We start from the raw sequence: 23,240 nt of genomic DNA, 5'->3' as shown, positions 1-23,240 counted from the left end.
TTATTATCAGATACAGGCATACTTCAGAGACATTGAGGGTTCAGTTCCAGACAACCTCAATAAAACAAATATAGCAATAGAGTGAGTCACACAAATTTTGAGTTTCCCAGTACATATAAAATTATGTTTGCACTATATTAAGTGTGCAATAGCATTATGTCTAAAAAATGTGTATACCTTAATTGCTAAAAATGGTAACAATCATCTGAGCCTTCAGCCAGTCATAATCTTTTTGCCAGTGGAGGGTCTTGTCTTGATGTCGATGGCTGCTGACTGATCAGGGTGGTGGTTGCTGAAGGGTGGGGTGGCTGTGGCAATTTCTTAAGAAAACAGTGAAGTTTGCTGCATCTGTTGACTATTCCATTCATGAAAGATTTCTCTGTAGCATGTGATGCTGTTTGATAGCATTTTATCCATTGTAGGACTTCTTTCAAAATTGGAGTACATCCTTTCAAATCCTGCTACTGTTTTATCAACTAAGTTTATGTAACATTCTAAATCCTTTGTTGTCATTTCAACAATGTTCACAGCGTCTTCACCAGGAGCAGATTCCATCTCAGAAACCTCTTTCTTTGTTCGTTCATAAGCAGCAGCTCCTCATTCATTCAAGTTTGATCATGAGATTACAGCCACTCACATCTTCAGTCTCCACTTCTAATTCTAGAAGTTCTAGTTCTCTTGCTTCCATCACATCTGCAGTTACTTCCTCCGCTAAAGTCATGAACCCCTCAAAGTCATCCATGAGGGATGGAATCAACTTTTTCCAAACTGATGTTTGGAATGTTAGTATTTTGACCTCCTTTGATGAGTCATGAATATTCTTAATGGCATCTATAATGGTGAATCCTTTCCAGAAGGTTTTAAGCTGACTTTGCCCAGATCCTTCAGCGGACTCACTCTCTATGGTAGCTATAGCCTTACAAAATGTATTTCTTAAATAATAAGACTTGAAAGTCAAAATTACTGCTTGATCCATGGGATATGGAATGGATGTTGTGTTAGCAGGCATGAAAACAACATTAATTTCCTTATACATCTCCATCAGAGCTCTTGGGTGATCAGATGCATTGTCAGTGAAAGAAATCTTTTTTTCTGAGCAGTAGGTCTCGACAGTATGCTGTCATCCAGGCTCTATTGTTCCATGAACAGAACATGAATAGTGTACATTTTACCCAATAGGTAATTTTCCATCCCTCATCTCCCAGCCTCCCACTTTCAGAGTCCGCAGTGCTCATTATACCACTCTGTGTGACTATACATAGCCATAGCCTAGCTCCCCCTTGTAAGTGATAACATGTGGTATTTGGTTTTCTGACACTGAATTGCTTCACTTAGGATAATGGCCTCTAGTTCCATCCAAGTTGCTCCAAAAGACATCATTTCATTCTTTTTTATGGCTGAGTAGTATTCCATAATACATATATCACATTTTCTTTATCAACTCATGAGTTGATCTGCACTTAGGTTGATTCCATAACTTTACAATTGTGAACTGTGCTGCAATAAACTTGTAAGTGCAGATGTCTTTTTTATATAATGATTTATTTTCCTTTGGGTAGATACCCATAGTGGGATTGCAGGATTGAATGGTAGTATCTACTTTTAGTTCTTTGAGAAATCTCCATACTGATTTCCATAGTAGTTTTAACTCTTAAGTTTAATTCTTTGATGCATTTTCATTTAATTTTCATATATGTTGTGAGCTAAGGGTCGATTTTGCATGTGGATATTCAGTCTTCCTGGCACCATTTACTGGAAGACTGTACTTTCCCCATTGAATAGTCTTGTTACTCTTGTCAAAAATCAATTGACCATTGTTTCAGTCAGTTTGGGTTGTTAAATAACCATAGACTGGATGACTTAAACAACAAACATTGCTTTCTCACAGTTCCAGAGGCTGGGAAGTCCAAGATCAAGGTGTTGTCAGGTGCTGTCTGGCAAGAGTCCACTTCCTGGTTTGCAGATGGCTGTTTTTCCTGTTGTAGCTTCACATGGCGGAGTAGAGACAGGAAGCAAGCTCTCGCCTGTGTCTTCTTATAAGGGCACTAATCCCATCATTCAGGCACCGCCTTCATGACCTAATTACCCCTAAAATTACCCCCATCTCCAAATACTGTCACATTGGGGATTAGGGTTTCAGTATGTAAATTTTGGCAAGGGGTAAGGGACACAAGCATTCGGTCTATAGCAGCCATATATGTGAGAGTTTATTTGTGAGCTCTATGTTCTATTCCATTGATTTATATGTCCTTATGACACTACTACCCTGTTTTGATTACTGTAGCTTTGTAGTAAGTTTTTGAGTCAGGAAATGTGTGTCCTTTTATTTTCTTCTTTTTCAAGATCGTTTTGGCTATTTGGGCTTCCTTTTAAGATTCCATATGCATTTTAGGGTGAGTTTTTCTATTTCTATAAAGAATGCCATTGAGATTTTGATAGGGATTGCACTGAATCTGTAGGTAGATCACTTTGGGTAGTATTTTTATCTTAACAATGTTAAGCCTTCTAACCTATGAACACAGGATGTCTTTCCATTTCCACAGTGTTTTGTAGCTATAATTAATTTTTTATAATATTTTTATTTGTTTTTCCTTCTTAAGCTACTTATTTATTTATTCATTTATTCATTCATTTAAGACAAGGTCTCACTCTGTTGCCCAGGCTAGAGTGCAGTGGCATCATCATAGCTCACTGCAACCTCCAGCTCCTGGGCTCAAGCGATCCTCCTGCCTCAACCTCCTGAGAAGCTGGGACTACAGGCATGCACCACCATGCCCAGCTATTTTTTCCTCTTTTTGGTAGAGATTGGGTCTCACTCTTGCTCAGGCTGGTCTTGAACTCCTGACCTCAAATGATCCTCCCACCTTGGCCTCCCAGAGTGCTGGAATTGCAGGTGTGAGCCACCATGCCTGGCCTCTATTATCAGATTTTTTTTTTTTTTCGAGACAGAGTCTCACTGTGTTGCCCAGGCTAGAGTGCCGTGGTGTCATCCTAGCTCACAGCAACCTCAAACTCCTGGGCTCAAGCAATCCTCCTGCCTCAGCCTCCCGAGTAGCTGGGACTACAGGTATGCGCCACCACGCCCGGCTAATTTTTTCTATATATTTTTAGTTGTCCAATTAATTTCTTTCTAATTTTAGTAGAGACGGGGTCTCGCTCTTGCTCAGGCTGGTCTCAAACTCCTGAGCTCAAACAATCCGCCCACCTCGGCCTCCCAGAGAGCTAGGATTACAGGCGTGAGCCACCGCGCCTGGCCTATTATCAGATTTTAAAATGCCTACATCTTTTATAGAAGACAGCCAAGGAACCTTCCAGTCACATGATTCGTTATCTGTACTCTGAAATGTCATCCTTATTTTTTTCCAATGAAAAGAAAATGGTTTTCTATTCTCAAAGGACAGAGAGATGCCATTGAGCTAGTTCTTCACTGGTATTTAAATGAGATGGTTCCTGTGCTAGATCGATTGCTTCTTGACAGATTGCTTTCATATAGAGGTAGCTTTATGTCATAGATCATCTATTTAGTCATAAGAATGTAACTTACTCTAAAATAAAGAATCCATCAAAGTTTAAGGGGTTTAAACAGAGTTCAAGTAGTTTTATTACATTTATGTTGAGTTTCTATTTAGATATCTGACTTCAAATTGCTTTTATGTCTTCTCTGAACTAATGGTTATATTTTGTCAGTTTCCTTTTCTAAAATTTGCATTTTTTACTAAAAATTGAATTATCATAGGATGGATTTACTTTTTCCTATCCCATTAGGATATTAGAGTTGAATATTGGCTTACCCAGAGGTTAAAGGTTCTTCTATAGAGTAACTCTGAGACTGTGCAGACTCAAAATATTGTTGTTCAGGACATTTAAATTTAGAAAAAACATCTATAGCCAGATGAAATTAAGCTGTGATTTAAATATAAATCTTCACCCCCACGCTGCCAACCTGACCATCTACTTTTCAATACTCTCATGTCGTAGCCCATCTGATTATATCAGCCACTAACTTCTTGCCTTTGATTCTCCATTTTAATTGTTAATGTCATTAGTAGTACATTAAGTTTTGGCTTTTCTACATTGTGTAATTTTAGTTTCTGTTCTGTTCTTGTCCCCTCATACCTGAAAAGTTAGGAAAAAGACCTAATTAAATGTGGAAAAGTATTCAAATGCATAATAATATGTAAAACTATGTAACTGCTTATTTTGAAGGAATTCCACACAAAAAACTGTGTTAATTGCTCTTGTATTATTTGTAAGTAATGACAACAACTCCCTAGGTACGAGGCCTCTGGATTCTATCATTCGCCATTTTAACCTGGAATCAGCTAATGATCCGTGATCTCGGAAGAACTTGCCACAAGATAGCCTGGAATGTACAGCCCTGGAATTGAAGGGCAGTTATATGCCATCACTTACATTTATTAAGTTAACAGTAGTTCTAAGTTAAAAGTTAGACCCATAAAGAAAATGGATTCATCTGACAATATTTTTTATTCAAAGTTTATTATATTCTGTTCAACAGAAACGTACATCAAAATATTCACCCGGAAAACCAAGAGCTAGTAAGGGTGCTTCGAGAACAACTTCAAACTGAGCAGGTACTATTATATGAATATGCATTTATGTAAGGAGTAGATGTTATAACTCCCTTCGCATATGAAATTATGAGGAAACATTAATAAATTACTTTTTGGAACTAGGCTTCTTTCCTGCTTTAAATTACCTTATATTATTCTATAGATTGTATATTTTTAGATTAGGCAAATTGCCTAGTATTAATCTAGATGTTTTCATATTTTGATTATTATTAATTTGACTTAAAAGATAGCAGTTTTCCTATAATTTATTAGTGCAGCAGTAATCACTGTCTAATTGGCCTTAACGAGATGTAGTGTCAAAACTATTATTTGTTGCTTTCCTACCTGATCAAACTTTAGTTCCAATAAGAGTTTTAAAATTTATCCATTCACCAAATATTTTTTGAAATTCTACCACATGCCAGACATTTTCTAGGCATTGGGAGTTCAATTGTGAACTATACAGATAAAAATTCCTACCTTCATGGAATTTAAATTCATTGATGCAAGAATAATTTAAGCATATTGGTCGTACTCAGTTCCAGAATTATTATCAATAATTCATGTTAGGATAGTGTTTTATAATTTACACTGTGCTTTCACAACTATCTTATTTAATCTTCAAACATGATAAGTAAAGCAACTATTATTATTCCTATTAACATATTAGATCATTAAGATTTGCTTAAATTCTCACACTAGCAACTATATGAATAGGTTCAGCTATGTAGGAGTCCCAGACTGAGGGGAATCTTCCGGATTTCTCTGCAGCACTGTCCCATTCGTCTGCCTCACACCTTCCTCAGGCATGGCCTAGAGCTCTCACAGTTAGAACAAGGCTAACGATCTAGCAAGTCTGTGCTGTCCAGTACGGCAGCCACTAGCCACATGTGGCTGTTTAAATCAGTTAAAATTAAATACAATTTGAAATTCAGTACTTTAGTCACACTGGCCACATTTCAAGTACACAATGGCCACATGTGGCTCATGGCTACTGTATTGGACAGTGCTGATAAAGATTTCCATTATTGCAGAAAGTTCTATTGGCCATCATGGACATCACTGTTTATTGGATTTTTGTCAATTTCTAAAAAAAATGAGAAAAGATGGAGAGGGGAACATTAGGTGCTGTACATTTTTTGTATGATTAAAAGTGACATAAATGACTATTATGACCTTGAATTACAGAATATTCTGATAATTTAGGACTGTTTTAGGAAATGTGAAATTTTAATTATGGTTTTTTGGGTGGCAAAAATCTGATTGAATTAAGAACAGTTCATATTTAGCGAATTTGATACTTTTTCCTTTAATTAGATGTGTTTAATACTAGCTACTTTATAAGATGTGTGCTGGGTGCTATCAAAATAGTTTTTGATAAGTAAGTATTTAAAAAGATACACATTATGTACTGGTGCTAGACACTTTTCTAGGTTTTGAGGTACTACAAGTCCTACAGATAAATTCTTTGCCCTCATGGTACTTACATTCTAGTGGGGTCTTTGATATCTGGATGCTTCTCATACTGGTAATTCTACCTAACATTCCTATTCAATCACAACACTGATGTAACTGAGAAACACGTGGATATTTACTTATATGACCATGTGGAAAATTAAGTTGAAATTACCAGTGGTCTTAAATTTTTCTGCTCCCAAAATGACCAAACATTCTTCTCTGAAAGTTTAATTCTGATCTCTTGTGAGGTACAGCATACATGCAACACTTGGCAAGAGGACAAGTGTTAAAATGAAAAAAGCTGTTATAAATGAAAATAAGCCACTTAGAAAATAGTTTGCTATCTTATTCTTAGTGTATGCATTAGCTCAGTCTTGCGTTACACAGAATAACTTACTCATTCCAAGAGAGGAAAAGAGGAACTCCTGAGTCAATCTGGGCCTTTATCTTTAAATTGTTTTCAGGAAGGAAGGTAGAAGTCATGCAGCTTAAATAAAACAACAGTACAGCCTTCTAACTTTATCAAAATTATAAGACCTGTGATATTACCCATCTCAAATTTGACGAGGATTATACACTATTGACTGTATTCTTAAATGCATTATTTAACATAAGATATTGCTGAGAACTCGTGTGTCACATGTAAATATGCGCACGCATTTTCTCACCAGGATGCACCCGTTGCTGCTCGACAGCAGTTCTACACTGACATGTACTGTCCAATCTGTTTACATCAAGCCTCCTTCCCTGTTGAAACAAACTGTGGACACCTTTTTTGTGGTGAGCAAACAACGCTAGACTTGGTAAAAGTGACTGTTTAGGTCAATACCTATCTATACGTACATAATCTGCATTCCTGATTTTCTCTGTCACATTTTGTATTTTGTGAGTAAGGTAGATTGCTTCTGATACCCTGCTCTACTTGTCAACAAAGTGTATTTAGCATCTAAATAATATACTTATTTATTTTATATTTATTACTTAGCATCTGTGGGTTCAAAGGTTGAAAAAACGAATCTGTTTCTCAGTAAATAGAAATGTGTTTCTTTGAATAGTAATTCAAGTACATCAGCAGCATGGGGGATTCACCAAATCCCTCCTTGTTCGCTCTTTTGGTTCACATTTATTTATTCATCCTTCCCCGGGCAGGAAGGTTCTTCTCGTACTTTGCCAAGACCAGCCCTTAGCTCCTCCACCTCTTTGTTCTCTGAGTTAGTATAAAAGGTCTCACTCTCTGTCTCTTTCTTTGTGACCTCAAGAGGGTTGGAAAGGAAAATGAGAAACACAGAACATGTAGTAGAATAAGAAGGGAATATTGATTCCATACTTACTCAGTTAGAGGTGCTTTCCACCACTCATCATTTTTCCTGACCCTCCAGAAAGATTTCATAGAGAATAATGAGATATCACACCGTTATTGCTTATTATGGCCATATAAGATCAGAGAGGGGGAGTGTCAGTTATTACATGCCTACGATGTGCTGGACACTTAACATACTTCATCTTGTCTAACCCTATAAATGAGGACGCTGAGGCTCAGAGACATTAAGAAATTTTACAAAGGGTAACCCAGCTGCTAAGTGACAGAGCCAGGTTTTTAAACCTAGGTCTGTCTTCAAGCCCTGTGTTCAATTCTGCTACATAATTGGTGGTGAACACTCTGAGAGCTACTTAGTACTTACATTGTCCAGTGACTATGCCTGTTGGATTTTTTTTTTTTTTTTCTGAGAGGGGGTCTCGCCATGTTGCCCACACTGGAGTACAGGGGCTGTTCACAGGCAGTCATAGCGCACTATCAGCCTTGAACTCCTGGCCTCAAGTGAGCCTTCTGCCTCAGCCTCCCAAGTAGCTGGGACTACAGGCACAGCCACTGTGCCCAGCTTAGACCTATTTTTTTTTTTAATTAGGTTTCTTTTCGTTTGAATAGCTGTGTTCAAGATAGGGTTTTATTGCTTTCAAAATATACCAAATGTTTATATAAAGACTAATTTAAAATGTAGCATACAGTGATCCTATAAATTGCTTTCTCCCTTTTGTCCAGCTCCATCACATGGAGTGAACAGACGCAGTGTTATGATTTCCAAGACCCATACCGTGCAGTGCAGGGTTTGCTGTGCCTTGCGCTCGGTTAGTAATCCGGTCCCATTCTTGCTTCATCCATTAAATTCAATCTCTTCCCTAAGGTTTCTGACTGAGTAGCTAACAAACTGTAAAATACTTATTTCAGTTTTAGTCTTTTAATTTTCTATTGGAAATGCTGATCTGCAGCAAAATAATGAAGGATCAGGTAGGGGACATTAAATGGCCATAAGAGAAGGCAGATACCTTTCTCCTCTCAAACCTAATCAATCTGACACTCTTCTGAGTCTGACTGTGGCCTCGGTCATCCTCTAACACAGCAGCCCAGGCAGGCTGGAGTCAGGGAGGTTTGTTGGCCAAGATGAGCCCATCTGCCACCCCAGGCTTAGGCATGTCCCTTAGTGGATAATCCTTTCAATTGAAAGATGACTGCGCTGTGTTCTGGTTTTACCTCTGGGTCTGAGGTAATAGGGTAGATGGCTTCTGATACCCTGCTCTACTTGTTAGCCACTTTACTACTGTCTGCAGGTTCAAAGGTTAAGAAAACCTAAGTATTCAACTTCTCAATAAACAGAGATGTGTTTCTTTAAATGGTAGTTCAAGTATATCAAGTATATACCATGTATATCAAAAGCACTTTAGCTTAGTTCCTATATATAGGACCACAGCTCTGTTTCCTTAGAGTGAGTTAAGAATAATAGCAACAACAGATAACACCTTATTTGCATTTGTAACCCATATTGTTTTCTTTAATTCCCTAGCAGTCTTGTGAGGTCTTATTCCCATTTTACAAATAAACAGATTCAGAGAGTCTGTGACAAGATTAAAGTTACTGAGTCATCCCTCCATGAGCCCATTTAGGTGGCTATCTCTTTATGAGAGGGGAAGTTGAGGAACAGAAAAGCATCAGGTGTGTAATAGCAGATGTGCATGAACTGGAGTGTCTGGACCTGCTGGGCCATGGCTTTTCAGTGCAGGCAAGTGGCCGTTACATAATTTGCAAAACAAGGACACCTATACCCCAATTTGTGGAAAAGACAATGTGAGATTAAATGAGTTTAGTATATGTCAAAATACATTGAGCTCTTGGGTGAAAAAGTGGTAGATAAATCTAAGACCTCATTTCAGACGGTAATAATAATACTAACAGATTGATAAGCTTTGTTTGCATATAGTTCCTATGCTAACTTAGATTACTGAAAGTACTTAATAAACATGATCTAATTAAAACAACACTCTGAGAATTAAGATGACAGATATTGTTTAGCTTTAAATTCATCTTTAAATTGGTGAGCAAGTTTTCCTGACGGTCACTGGCGGGTGTCTGCCTGTGACCATCGTCTCACACGCCACTTAATTCTGCCAGCGTCTGCCCCTGCTGCCCCCGTGGCGTCCTCCCTCCTGTGCTTCTGCCTGTCTCAGTCTCACCTGCCGGGCAAAGCTCAGTTCAAATCCTGTCTTCTCTCTAAGTTACTCTCTGACGTGTCCTTCTCTGCACTCCTTCTGTCCTTCAAGTTCATATTACGCAGTTCAAGATTAACTACGAATACTTTGTATTGACAATTGATTTCAGTTTGTCAGCTTGGTCTCTTCGGTTGGATTGCCCTTGCTTGTTCTGAATTACGAATACTCACTCGCTCTGGAGGAGGAAGTGTAGGAACAGAGGAGGGCTGGGTTGGGTTGGTCAGGCAGGAGCAAGGACACAGAAAGCATCCTGGAGGGAGGGAGACTTAACACTTAATTCAGACTCACAGTGGGACCTGGATGGCTGAAGACACAGGTGTCCTGCAGAGAAGAAAACGAACTGCCCCCTAAACACCAGGCAGTATTCAGAAACATTCCTCCATTTGTTACCAGCCTGCCAGTCAGTGCTCATGCACTTAGCTCACCTGCCATTTTCTGAGGTGACATAAACCATTCCTTTAGGCCACATTGTCCATCCTTAGTGTTCTCCTGCTCATGAATATCTTCAAGCAGAAAAATCAAATCCATCTGGTATAAGAGTTGATTCAATTATTGAGATGGATTATAAACTTTGTTAGGGTAGAGAGCATATAATCTCGGTATCCTTTGATTCCTTGCTCATACTACTTAATTACTGTTAGTTAATACTTCAGGAATTGGTTTTCTAAACTCTTAAAAAGTTGTGTTTTTGTAACATACATATCAAATTTGGAACAGAAAATTTATGCTCTGATTTGTTGGCTGTTATATCTACAATGATGTTTAATTATATTACATGGGAAGTGCAGTATTTTCTGTGAAGCCTCATAGCAGCAAGATAGTTAACACATACTTGCTTTTGATTGTGTAAAATGTCTGTAGCTTAACTAGTAGTTTAAATAAAAATATTTTTTAATGGCCAGGAATTATTTCTAGATATGAATATACCTGAAAAGTTGGTTATGAAGTAAAAATATTTTTAAATAAAGTGATACTGTTAAAATATTTCAAATATTTGAAACTTTCTGAGGATATATGGACTTTAAAACATCAGTATTAATGTTTTTTTTCGTTAGGTGCCTGCATTATTGCTTACTGGCGATACGGTTCATGGCTTGGGGCAATCAGTTGTCCAATCTGTAGACAAACGGTAATGTTTTATATCTAGAAAGCATCATTTATATTAGTTCATTTTGTAAATTTTCATAGTTTTTGTATCTAAAATTTGAATAACTTTCATCTTTTTAGGAGAACTTCATTTGTCCAAAGTTTCTGTGTGTTCCTTATTTTTTAAAAACTGTCATTAAGATATCACCAAAAAAAGGATATTCTATTTGAAAATCCTACAGTCACGGTGAAAAACAACTGATAAGTGAATCTTTCCCAAAATCCTAATAAGTCTTTGTTGCAATACCAGCAAGGGACTAACTGAACCAGCTAATCAGGCTCAAGCACCTACTTATACTTCCTTTGAAAAAAAATTGTGTTTCCTTTTTTATTTATATTTAATCTGCCTTTTTTCAGTGAGGATCCAGATAGCTTTAAATAATGCATAATAATTTTTTTAATGTCTCATTTATTTTAGAGACAGCCACACTGCACTATCCAGAACAGATCAGACCTTATAGTTAGTATAGAAGCCACCTCAGGAGGCAGGCAGTAAGTTTTTATAAATGTAAATTTGAAGATTATTATAAAACGTCAGCACACATGAGATGTGCCTAATTTTCTCAATTTCTTTGACAAACTGGATGAAACAAAATACTGAACAATTCCGAGAAACCAAAGATCTTAGTTTTTTGATATGGCAGAATAGGACAGTCTATCAGTTGCGCACAGTTTTTCATAATTTCCTTTATACTTATTTTTCATTTAAAATAAAAATATGGTAGTTCCTCCATAACTGCGGGGGATGTGTTCGTGCACACACGTGCACACACTTCACCTTATTCTGGCTCTCTGCTTCCCCCCGTTGCTGCCTCCTCGTTTTGCTGCAGAGAGGGAAGTCCAGGTCCTTTTCTTCTTGCTTCTACATAACTAAATCCTGACACTTTCACATTGGACTTTTTATCACATGATCAGGAGGAAAACTGACGTTTTTCTGTTGCCTGTCTGCCTGATTCGCTGTGTGGCACAAGGCAGTCAACACTGAAGCTTACTTGCCAATACCGCCCCTTACCATCTTTTGCCACCAGCCAGCAACACTGAGACCAGGTAGTAGGTCTTGTGTTGAAGAATTAGTTCTACCCGCTTCTTGGCTCTACCCATGGCTTTTCACAGAGCATATGTATATGAGCTGGTGGTATCCTTTGTGCCACTGATAACTTGACTAGAGGCTAGTAAGTTGGAAATAAGGTTGTCTTAATAGCTCCTGGCTCCCTCACTGTAGAGTAATTCATCCTGGATACAAGACAGATGGCAGATACCTGTTCTACCTCCTGTTTCACTGGGCTCCTCCAGGAAATGGTGATGGAAACAGGAAGGGACAGGCTGCTGCCTCTGACGGGAACACACTCACCACTTCTCCCCCGAGTGCGTCCGCACTCACCCAAAACAGTCCCTCCCACATACCAAGGCTTAGCTCAAGTTTCGACTTTCTGTCCACCCCAGGCAGAAGACGTCCTTACCCTCGTAGCATCATTATATCAGCTACCCCAGTGCCAGAGAGCAGGCTGTTGACCAGGTCTGCCTCTCCTTTTATTTTGGGTGTCACGGTCACCCAGGAGCAGGGTCATGTCTTTTTTTTTTTTTTTTTGTATACCTTGCACTTAGCACACTGCCTGGCCAGTAGTAGGTGCTCCTATTAATGTTTATTGAAAGAATGCATTTTTATTAACAAATTTGTGAAGGAAGAGATGGCTGTACCTGCTGTTCCTACCACCTACTCCACTGAGTCATTGTTTTGGTTAGCTGTTTGGGAAGCATTTGAGCAGTAGGAAGCCCTGGTTTTACAGCTGAACAGAGGAAGGATAAAAACAACAGCTAGATGGCTTGAAACTAAATCTGTCACTACTCCTGCCCATTTTTATCTCCTCATACAACTCATCAGTGACCATTTTCTGTAGGGGTTTTATATTTTAAAATGTGTTTATTTTTCAAGGTACTGTCTGTCACCTTCAGATTATCCCAGTATGGTCCTGGGACATTTGTATGTACTCTTTTCCACAACTGTGGAGGAAGCAAGGTTAAATGTATTATGTTATATAACAGCATCAAAAATTACTCTTTTTTTAAATCATAGTAGGGATTGGTATTTGAGAGCTGGTCCTTGCAATAATTTAATCTCTAAATTATGGTTGGTAGCATTCAAAGATCTTTCAAATACCAGTGAGAATAAAGAATCATTAGTTTCGTACCAAAACAGGAATCCATAATTTGGCTTTCTCAAAGTGATAGGTATGTGTTTGATGTCACTTTGCTCCTGAATGTGTTCATTCTTCAAATATCTGTCAGCCCAGAGAACTACTAAATTTACCCCCAGTGTTGACAGGAAAATATTAGAACCAGTGTTTGGATATCTTGCCTATTTTATTTTATAGGAGTTCAAATTACATTCTGCATTGGATTTTATTAAAAGGTAGTAGTAACTTACTCTCCCAGCCCCCGCTGCCAGGTTGCCTTTTTTAAAAGAAATGAGTAAAATATGAATTCAGATGCTTTTATCATTCTATTGAGTGACACAAAATGAAAAAAAATGATGCAGGAAGTTGAAACAATGTTTTTCCTGTAATGTACAGGTAACTTTACTCCTGACGGTATTTGATGAAGACGATCATTCTCAGGATGCTGTACGATTGCGTCAGGATATTAATGATTACAACCGAAGGTTCTCGGGGCATCCCAGATCTGTAAGTAATATCATAGCAGGCACAAAGTTGTAAAGTGAGACTTACCAACAAGTATTCTGTGATTGTGCAAAACCTCCTGTGTACTGGGTCAAGTTTTTACCTTCATCATTGCCAATCACGGAGTTAACAGCTTTCCCAAGGACTGCAGTTTTCTTTGTTAAAATACAAACAAAAAGCATTATAAAAGTCTTGAAGAAAGAAAAACTAGCAAAAGAGCAATAGGAAAAATTGGAGAGAAACAGAAAATTATTGACTTCTATGTGATTCTAAACCAATTTGTCTTATGAGAAAACTTACACATGAAAACTTGCAACTGAAAGCTTCTAGGCAGTTTATAACCCTTTTACTCTATTTCCTTTACCCCAGCCCCCGTTTGAAATGTTCCTTTAAATAACTCAGGTTTTGGGGTATGTTTTTATATGTCAACTTAGCTGTTTAGAAGCATTCTATTTTTAAAGCATACATTAATTCTGTAGTTGACCTCTTCTCCCTCTGCCCCAAAGCATTTAATAAATTAAAAACTGTTATATGTTACTGACTCATTCTGTTTTTCTTAAAATCTAACAGATGATTCTAGAAGTGTGTGTGTAACTGAATAAGTAATTCAAAACCTAGAACACACAAAGTATAAATTTATATGGGAAGCCGGACCTTCCCTGGGGGCTGCCTCAGCTTGCATTCCAGCTTGGCTCTCAGCAGAGGCTTCTCGAACTTAACGTGTGTGACACGGAGCTGATTCCCTCCTTGACTCAGTTTATTCTCTTCCCAGTTTTAATTTCCTCCTCTCCCTCATCCTCGTCTGATCTGTAACCAAATTGTACCCTTTCTTTTCTTTCTCTTTGTTGGGTGTCCTGTTATTTTTTACTGCATAAAAATGTCCTGGCTGTGTCTGCTTCTCTCAAATGCAGTCATCTCTGCGCAGGACAATGACAGGGGCCTCCTCACTTCTGCCTTTTTCTCTGCACAGCACCATGGGTAATATTTTCAAAACATAAATCAGACCATGACGCTCTTGTGTTTGAAAACTTCCAATGTTTTTGAATAATGTTTTGACTCCTTACTATGCCTCGTAAGGCCCTGCATGATCTGGTCTTCCCCTCCCGCTACCCGCTCCTGCACCACCCCAACCCCACCGCCGCACTGTCGCCACCCCAGCCTCCTCCCCCACCCACCGCAGGGCCCTGCCGCCCGCCCCAGGGCCTCTCTGCCCTTCTCACGGCTGCCTTCTCCCCGCTAGGCAAGAACTCTCTCAAATGGACCTTCCTCGGAAAGACGTTCCCTGACCATCTGCTGTGTTCTCCACGACTGTCCTTCCCGGCATTTGCCACGCACAGCGCTCAGCTCCTGGTCATGCTCTTTCTCTCAGTAAACTGGAAGCTTCCTGGGGCCATGTTTCTTTATTCACTGCTATAGTCCCATGCCAAATTTAGTGCTTGGGATACAGGCCCTTAATGGGCGCTGAATAAATTAATGAGTTAGCCTTAAGATAAGACTTGATAATACTACTTCCAGCCAAAAATATCAAGCTATTAAAATGCTTCAGTATTAAATGAACACATGCTTTTGTGTTCCCTTTTTTCCTTATTCTGTGAGATCATGTACCTTTAAGGGCATGTATTAATAGTTTCAACTGCTATGAATGATAATGGGTAGATTTACCTATTTTTCAGGTGTTTGCTTAATGCAATCACTGTGGTCCTCCATAATTATTTGAGAGCCTCTCCTGCTATTTTTGAGGCAGCTATTACTTTTTAACATATCTTCCAGTGACATCTATAGGATGATTCTTTGAAAATGCAACCTGTTTCCAATTCAGGAACTACCACTGAACTTAAAAAAATCACTTTAATATTTTCATTTATATTTTAAAATGTGAAGCATACCCACTGCTCAATTATTATTTTTTTTGTAGATGTCAGATATATAATGAGTAAGAAAGCCTGGTATGTAATGAAATTACGGTACAATAAATGCATTTAGCTCTTTGATATTCTACCTCCTTCAAAGTTGAAATAAGTTCATGCTTAATATACAAACATTTCTGAGTAAACCATCTCATATTTCTTGTTTATTATTATTGTTTTTGTATAATTGATGCCATGTTAAAAGTCAACAAAACAGCTCTGATAAAAGATAGAAAGGTATTCAAAAGATATACTGGCTGTTCATTAGAAGAATATCTAAAGTCCTTTACCATAGACTTTGTGAAAGCCCTAAAGCTATTTTGCTTTAAATATTAGTTTCTTCTATAGAGAATAGAATATTAACATAGGAAGTAATTCTAGATCCTTTGTGACAAGTATTCCAAAAGCAGTTACAGAATAATTTTCTTTGTCAGAGTTTTTAAAACTGTTTTCTCCTCACTTGCTCAATTCTTTGTATTTTTGTCTTCATCTCCCTCTCAACTTATTTGGCACTTGTTACATAAAATGCATACCTGCAGTCGGATTTATGATTTTTATACAGATTGTTAAAAATAATCGAACTGCAGGCAGAGGAATGACCAGAGGAAATGATTCACTGGACGGAATCAGTTTCGCTGCTGTTCTTACACTGTCAAAGCCATCCACGTTCATGGCTTTAATGTGTAATATTTCCATATTATCTAGCAATTTGTACATTTTATAAACAGTTATCTCTTTTAGTTCTTAATCATCCTTATTGCACATAAATCCTCAATTAGTTGTTGAATTATCTCTAGTAGGTAAACAACTATTCCCAAGATCACCTGGCTAATAAATGATTTTGAATTCAAACCCAGATCTGTTTGACCTTAAAGTTTGAGCTCATGCCTTAGACTCTAATCCTGTATACCAGGTTCTTTGGTTTATTAATATTTCACTAACTCAAACTAGACATAACTTGAGTTTTGTGTTACTATAACCCACATTTTAGGCTCAATGACACTTTAGTTGCTTTTCAATTATCTGTAATAAGACCTATTTTATGAGAACTTAGTATTCAAAGAACTGTATTTAAATAAAATGTATAATTACAAAATATGAGGCCAGGCACCGTAGCTCAGGCCTGTAATCCCAGCACTTTTGGAGGCCAAGGTTGGAGGATTGCTTGATGCCAGGAGTTTGAGACCAGTCTGGGCAACATAGTGAGTCCCCATCTCGAAAAAAATAAAAAAAATCGGCTGGGCGTGGTGGTGCATGCCTGTAGTCCCAGCTACTTGGGAGGCTGAGCTAGGAGGATCGCTTTAGCTCAGAGTTTAAGGTGTCAGTGAGCTGATTGTGCCACTGTACTCGAGCCTGGGCAGCAGGCGAGACCTTGTCTCTAAAAAAAAAAAAAAAAAATGGTGTTCAATCAATATGTGAAATTCCTTAATTCATCTTAACTGAATTTTCGTGTTGTGAGAAAATTATATTATTTTGAGATCTGACATATGATGCTAAATCATAATATTTGTTTCTTCTCCCTGCCAGATTATGGAAAGAATTATGGATCTACCCACTTTACTGAGGCACGCATTCAGGGAAATGTTTTCAGTCGGGGGCCTTTTCTGGATGTTCCGCATTCGGATAATACTTTGTTTAATGGGAGCTTTTTTCTACCTTATATCACCTCTAGATTTTGTGCCTGAAGCCTTGTTTGGAATTCTAGGCTTTCTAGATGATTTCTTTGTTATCTTTTTGTTGCTTATCTACATCTCTATTATGTATCGAGAAGTAATAACCCAAAGGCTAACCAGATGAAAAAAAAAAATGAGTTTACTAGATTAGAATACGTGAGCTAATGTATAAAATGAAACAAAAGGACCCATGGCAGTATAAAGCATTTGAATATTATCTCACAAGCTTAAAACCCCTATATGACAAGCATTTGATTATCATTTGACAAATGCCTAGCAATATATAACTGGAACTTTTACATGTGACAGGCTCTGATGTTTAGAATTATAGTGATCTACAGTTATATCTTGATTCTGTGTTGTCTGGAAAAAATATGGAATTACATAAAAAGGGATGCTTTTATATCCTTTTCTTTTCCCTAAAATTACTTAAATTGGATGTATAGTAAGATATTGTCAAATGTACTGTTTATCCAATTTATCCTCCTCAGTGGGTACCTGTATGATAATATATAGCTATGAAACGCATCTAAATATTTTTATTACAATAAAATCTTATACAATTTGGGGGAAGGTCCGTGTTCTTTGAGTGCTAGCTCAGTTTTGTGCATTTGGAGCAGTCCTGCTCTTTCATTCTGGTATAATTCTGTTATCAGCTACAACTGAAAGAAGAAACTTGAACTTTATAATTTGATTTCATATTCTGGTTTACAGAACACTTTTTAATCATCAGAGAAATTAAGATGAAAAATATTTATCTCCAGTCAGCATACTTGATGTTTGCAGTTATAACATTTAAACAAGAGCTTGGTCCTTTTGTAGGAGTAGATACAAAGTAACTTATAAAGGGAAAATTTTTTAAGAAGCTGTGTGATACTGCACACACACAGCAGTGTGATGCATTTCTGAGGACAGTGGGTCTTCGTATTTATAAGCAGCGAAGCGTTTAGGAAGGCTAGGAACACTGTAAATTTGACAAAAGAATTTACTGGTTAGCTCTAGCAACAGTTGGACAAATTTGGTTTTCTGTTGTCAGGAAACGTTTGTAATATTCTCTGGAGATGGCAGCATCACGTCCTACGCAGTGAATGAACGTGTCAGAGAAGAATCAACACCACAAGTGTTAGGAGATCCTTGCTCATTTCAGCCGGCCGTGCTCGTTAGTGAATTCAGGACTGCAGGCTGTAAGGTGACGCCCAGGAGTTGGTGTGACCGCTGCCATCTGCAGTCACTGGTACTGCTGTTCTCCGTTCATTAGTGAGCCTCGCTATGTGTAAGAGCATATAAGGAGAAAAATCTGTCACAGCCCCCAGATTAATCAGATTAGCCATCAACTAGTGAGATTCTGAATGAAACATAAATTTGTGTTTTCCAGTTTGGACCCAGGACAAACAATAATGCTTGGACAGAGCACATCATACTTAACACAGTTTCTTGCACATTTGTCATTTTATCCTTAGACCAATTCTGCGAGGAGGGCAGGGCTCCACCTTCCTCTTCACAGATGACATGCCATGCTATTAATGAAAGGTTTTTGCCTGAAGTCACACAACAAATAAGTGATTGAACTGGTATTAAACTCTTAGTAGGACTCCTGCATAGGATGTTTAGATAAACATGAAGGTCACTATGGCGAGGAGAAGGAAGAGAGAACCAGGGGTCCATTAGAAGTCTTTCAGAGTATGTCACTCCTTCATCGGAGTAGGATAGCTTAGGCGCTCCTAGGAGGAAAGGTCTAGAAAGATGACACATCAAGACTTCATGAATCCTAAATCTACACTAATAAATCAAGTGTCTAATAGGGTGGCATACATCATAGAAAAGCATTTCAGCTGCAGTCACCAACGTGAAAAGCTAAGGAGCAGAACTTTGTTACACCACCATTTATACCAGACTGGAAATGCATTTTCTACCAGTTACAAATTTGGTGTGGGGCTACAGCAATGTCGTTTCTTGACAGGATTTTATTTTCTGTGCATGTGTTTGGTTCCAAGTGTGACATTTTTGGTTACAATAATTTTATTGTAATATTTGGAATTACTGCTAAGATTTTCTTTCCTAATATAAGAGGTATATTGTACCAACTTTTTTAATGTACAAAAACACTGTATGATCTGAAGTGTTATGAAATTGAAAAGGGTGTGGGCTGACATCTGAGAATTTTAGAGATGTTTGTTTTCACCTTTGCGGATCACTGATGACAAATGCAGAAGGAATCTGAGAGAATACTTAAAGCAAGTAGAATCAATGTTTTAAACATCATAGTAATACTTCTGTGATTCAGAGTTAGATCATATAAATCAAAGCAACAATTTGCATTTTTTTAAACAATATTGTAACTGTCACAAAAACAGATGGTCCAACCCCAGGAGCAGATAATAACTTGCGCAGCTCTGTGGGGAACAAGACGGGTGAAAACCGTTCTAATTGCCCACGAGAACAGTGGTTTTGACCACTATAATTCTCCGTGTTTGAGAGGAACGAGGGAAGAAAGGATCTTACTGATCCCTTGTGGCTGTGCAGATACCTACCTCACAGAGTTGTAGACGACTGCAGTTTAGTTCAAATTTTGTGATTGAAACTTGTCAAGTATTTTATTCTTTTGAATAAAAGCAACATATCTAAAAAATGTTTAAAGGTGTTATTTTTCTGTTTCTTTAATATTCTTTGCTTTAAAATTCAGAACTCTTAAAAGAGCATTCAGTATAATGGTTGTAGTGGCTTTCTTTATCACTAATGGACATCCAATATCTCATCACCTCTCTAATTAATTATGCTTAGACATTTTTAAATTTAAAAAGTAGAAAAGAAGTGTGTTTTGTTTTTAAGGAAAATTATTTAATCCGAGCAATCTATATTAATTCTGGACAATAAGGTCGGAATTTAAATTAGAGATTAGACCTCTAGTTGACGTCCCATCCCCATTTCTTTCGAGTGTATATTTAAACTGTGTATTTGCTAAGGGACATTTTCTTTTCTGAGTCTGTGCCCTCACGTTTGCATACGCCTTCCCCTCCTCCCCCTGCTCTTTGAAACACCAAACGTCCTCCAGGCCCTTCCATTTTGCTAATCAGCAACCCATATACAAGAGGCCTGATTGGCTCCTTAGAGTAGGAAGAGGAATTTAAGGCTTTTAGGCCCTGACACTTAAGAATCTCTCAGAACCAGGCCAATAGGCTTTAAGGGCTGCTAACAGGAGGCAATACTATCACAGAGATAAAGACAGTATTTGAGCCAGTTGTTCTGTTAGAACCAGACTATCTTCACTGCATCAGTATTTATGTTAAGCATTGAGTCTGACTCCAGACAAATCTGAGGTGTTATCAGTCACTGTCATCCTTATCCACCTGCATCTTCTAACTTGTCCCATGTCCCAGAATGGTCATAAGAGAAGTAAATGCCCCAATAGGAAACACTGAGCATTTTGGGATACTGTCCTTGCTAGCCCTGGCCTTATTCTCTTTCGGACGAGTGATATTTAGCTGTAGGCCTTTTGGTAGTATGTGATATAGGAGAGAGTAAGAGCTAAAGATGTTTTAAAGTCACTGATATCTAATAGTGTAGATTTTAATTTTAAAACACCATTTGGAAAATAAAACTAAAAATACCTGATATTCAGATCAAAACTGTAACCCTTCTTGGAGGTTACTAATAATAATACATCTTGGAGAAAACCTAGAATTTATGTCTACACATATACCTAATGCAATGTAAATGCTATATAAATAGTTGTTATATTGTGTTTGTATTCTTTTTTATTGTTTGAGATTTTTGTTTTGGAATATTTTCAATCCACAGTTGTTGGGGTTAGGGCCCTCATGAATGGGTTTAGGACTGCTAGAAAAAGTAAGGAGAGAGATGAGCCAGAGACTCTCTCTCGGCCATGCAAGGGTGTGGGAGTAGGGCGCAGCGAGACGTGGGCCATCAGCAGAACCCGCCGTGCTGGCGCACCGTGATCTTGGACTAAACCACCCGATCTGGGCATTTTTGGTATATCTGTGGGATATGGAGGGCCAACTGTGTTTGTATAATTTTGCATTCATTTTCAGAGGATTCAAAGACCTGACCATTTGTAGGTTCCAGATTTAAAATTCCTCGTTTAGTCCCATAGCCTTATTCTACAAATGAAGACAATGAGGTTCAGAGCCTGAATGCTAAGGTATTTTAAAATAAAAAATCTTTATAGAAAAAGAAGTTGGCATCTTAGCTCAGCCTGCTATACCAAAATATAAGCATCTCTTCTTTAAGAAAAAAGGGCAATTTTGCATATCTCATGTAGCCCTTGTTGAACAAACTTTTATATTAAGTATAACAAATAACAAAATTTTACAAACCACAAGAGTCATAATGAATGATCCTAAGTAAACAAACTGTCTGGCCATCACCCCTCTCATTGCCTCTTTCCCCAAAAGTAACCTCTCCTGACTTTAGTTTTACTTTTTTAACTTTGCAAAATGAATCCCACAGCATGTTTTCTTTTGTGTCTGACTTCAACACCGTGTGTGTACGAGTCACCCATATTGCCGGGGGTCGCAGCTCTGTCGTGACTGCTGAACAGCGCCCCTGTGGACTGTGCACAGTTTACTCATTCAGCTGCCAGTGGCCATGGGGGCTGTTGCCATCAACTTTAAAAGGCGGCACAATCATCTTTAAAAGTAAAATCGGTTCCCTGTAACACCCCTCGACAAGAACAGCTATTCCAGCCTTGGAAACGCTATGAAGACATGCAACGTAGGAAGAATAAAAACAGACAACAGGCATGTTAGTTTAGAGGAGGTGAAAATTATTTTTCTATTAAGAACATAAATTAATTTGCAGAGCACACAGTGAAAATTTTGGAGATGTTTTACAAAGAAAAATTTTCAGCATTTAGTTCAAACTTTTAAAAAATTATATGCAATTCACCATACCAATAAGTACCAGTAAATTTACCATGTGTAAGTGAGGAAATATTAGGCTTATGTTCAACAGATAATAAAAGCGTGTATTTCACTTCCAAGTTACGCGCAACTGGAAGACAGAAAACAAGAAAAGGTAGCAAAGAGGAGACCCCGGCTGAGGGGCAGTCCGGACTGGCTGGTTTCCCTCCAGGCTGATTCACGATCACAAACACCAAAGCGCGCTGCATGCTGGGCGGGATGCTCGCGCACCTCTTATGGGCTCCCGCTTCCAGGCTCTGGACTATATACTCCTTTCTCCTCCGACACTCCCCACCCTCCAACCCCGCCGCCCAGTTTCCTAAGTCCCTTCTCCCCTCCCCTCCGAGCCCTTTATCTGCTTGTGGGAAGTGGCTCCCTTCTCTTCTCTGAAGGCCTCCTGCGTCTCAGCAGAAGGCACCACCGTCCGTCCGTCGTCTCAGTGCTCAAGCCAGAAGCTCAAGCTCGGTCGCCCTGGCGGTGTTGGTTCCTCTTCCTCCTTCCCGCAGCCGCCCGCGGCCTCGCACCTGCAGCACCCACACTCGGCTCGAGTCCTCCACACCGCACCTCTGCTCTGCCTCCATTCAGGGACAACCTGCCCCGTCCCTAAACTGCTCCGCCGCTTGCGCCCTTGCCCTTCGCTGGTGACTCTTCACACGGTAGTCAGAATGACCTTCCGATCGTGTCTCTCCCCGACCTAAAACGGTTCCGAGCCTTCCCGCTGCACTGCATCCGGACCAGCCCCTTCCCAGCTTCTTCGACCTCAGGTCACGCCCTTCTGCCCGCTCCCTGGGGGGCGCAGTCCCTGCGCGTTACCGGCCGCAGAACCCACCGCCCTGCCGGCAGACGCGGGTCCGGCCCGGACACGCACCTGTGCCCGGAACGCTCCCTCCGGCTTCGCCACCGTCGTCTCACGGCACGAGGTTGTTTTCCACCCTTTGGTTCTCAAGTGAAATGCTCCTTCCGCACACGGACCGCTAACTACCCCCGCTACCCCCGGCGAAGGCCTAACTACCCCCCGCGAAGGCCGGCCCGGGCCTCCCTCCCCGCCCCCACCGGGCTCTCTCGGATCCAGACACCCTAGTGCGCTGTACACACAACATAGATATTTGGTATTTGTTGAATCACTTAATGAGTGAAGAATTTCAGTTACCTCTAAGTTAAAACTTACTTTTTCAGTTCACATTCTGATATTTACCAGACACAGGCACAGCAAACCAGAGAGAAAGTCCCACCTGTCTCGATGCCCCTGGAGATGCTAATAAACCACCATGCCGGTATTTGGGCACAGGTATACTTCCTTTTATTGCGCTTTGCTTTATAGAGCATCGCAGATATTGCCCTT

At 39.1% G+C, this 23,240-nt stretch overlaps 1 protein-coding gene across 4 annotated transcripts in view; it reads left to right on the top strand.

The window, feature by feature from the left end:
- Window positions 1-19,609, top strand: part of RNF170 (ring finger protein 170) — a 34,134-nt gene extending 14,525 nt beyond the window's left edge. For 3 of the 4 annotated variants that reach the window (XM_012656006.1, XM_012656007.1, XM_012656008.1), the window contains exons 3-7: window positions 4,520-4,595; window positions 6,704-6,812; window positions 10,631-10,704; window positions 13,292-13,402; window positions 16,834-17,198. In XM_012656006.1, the coding sequence (XP_012511460.1) occupies window positions 4,520-4,595; window positions 6,704-6,812; window positions 10,631-10,704; window positions 13,292-13,402; window positions 16,834-17,103 (640 nt within the window). In that variant the 3' untranslated portion in view covers window positions 17,104-17,198. Of the gene's footprint in view, window positions 1-4,519; window positions 4,596-6,703; window positions 6,813-10,630; window positions 10,705-13,291; window positions 13,403-16,833 lie in introns of all 4 variants that reach the window. The other variant, XM_012656005.1, reaches the window with a different exon arrangement.
- The last annotated feature ends 3,631 nt before the right edge of the window (window positions 19,610-23,240 follow it).

The sequence above is a fragment of the Propithecus coquereli genome, unplaced genomic scaffold, assembly GCF_000956105.1.
Source record: "Propithecus coquereli isolate 6110/MARCELLA unplaced genomic scaffold, Pcoq_1.0 Scaffold496, whole genome shotgun sequence".
Taxonomy (NCBI): Eukaryota; Metazoa; Chordata; class Mammalia; order Primates; family Indriidae; genus Propithecus; species Propithecus coquereli.
Note: the sequence above shows the minus strand (reverse complement) of the source record. Positions and strands in the feature narration are given on the sequence as shown.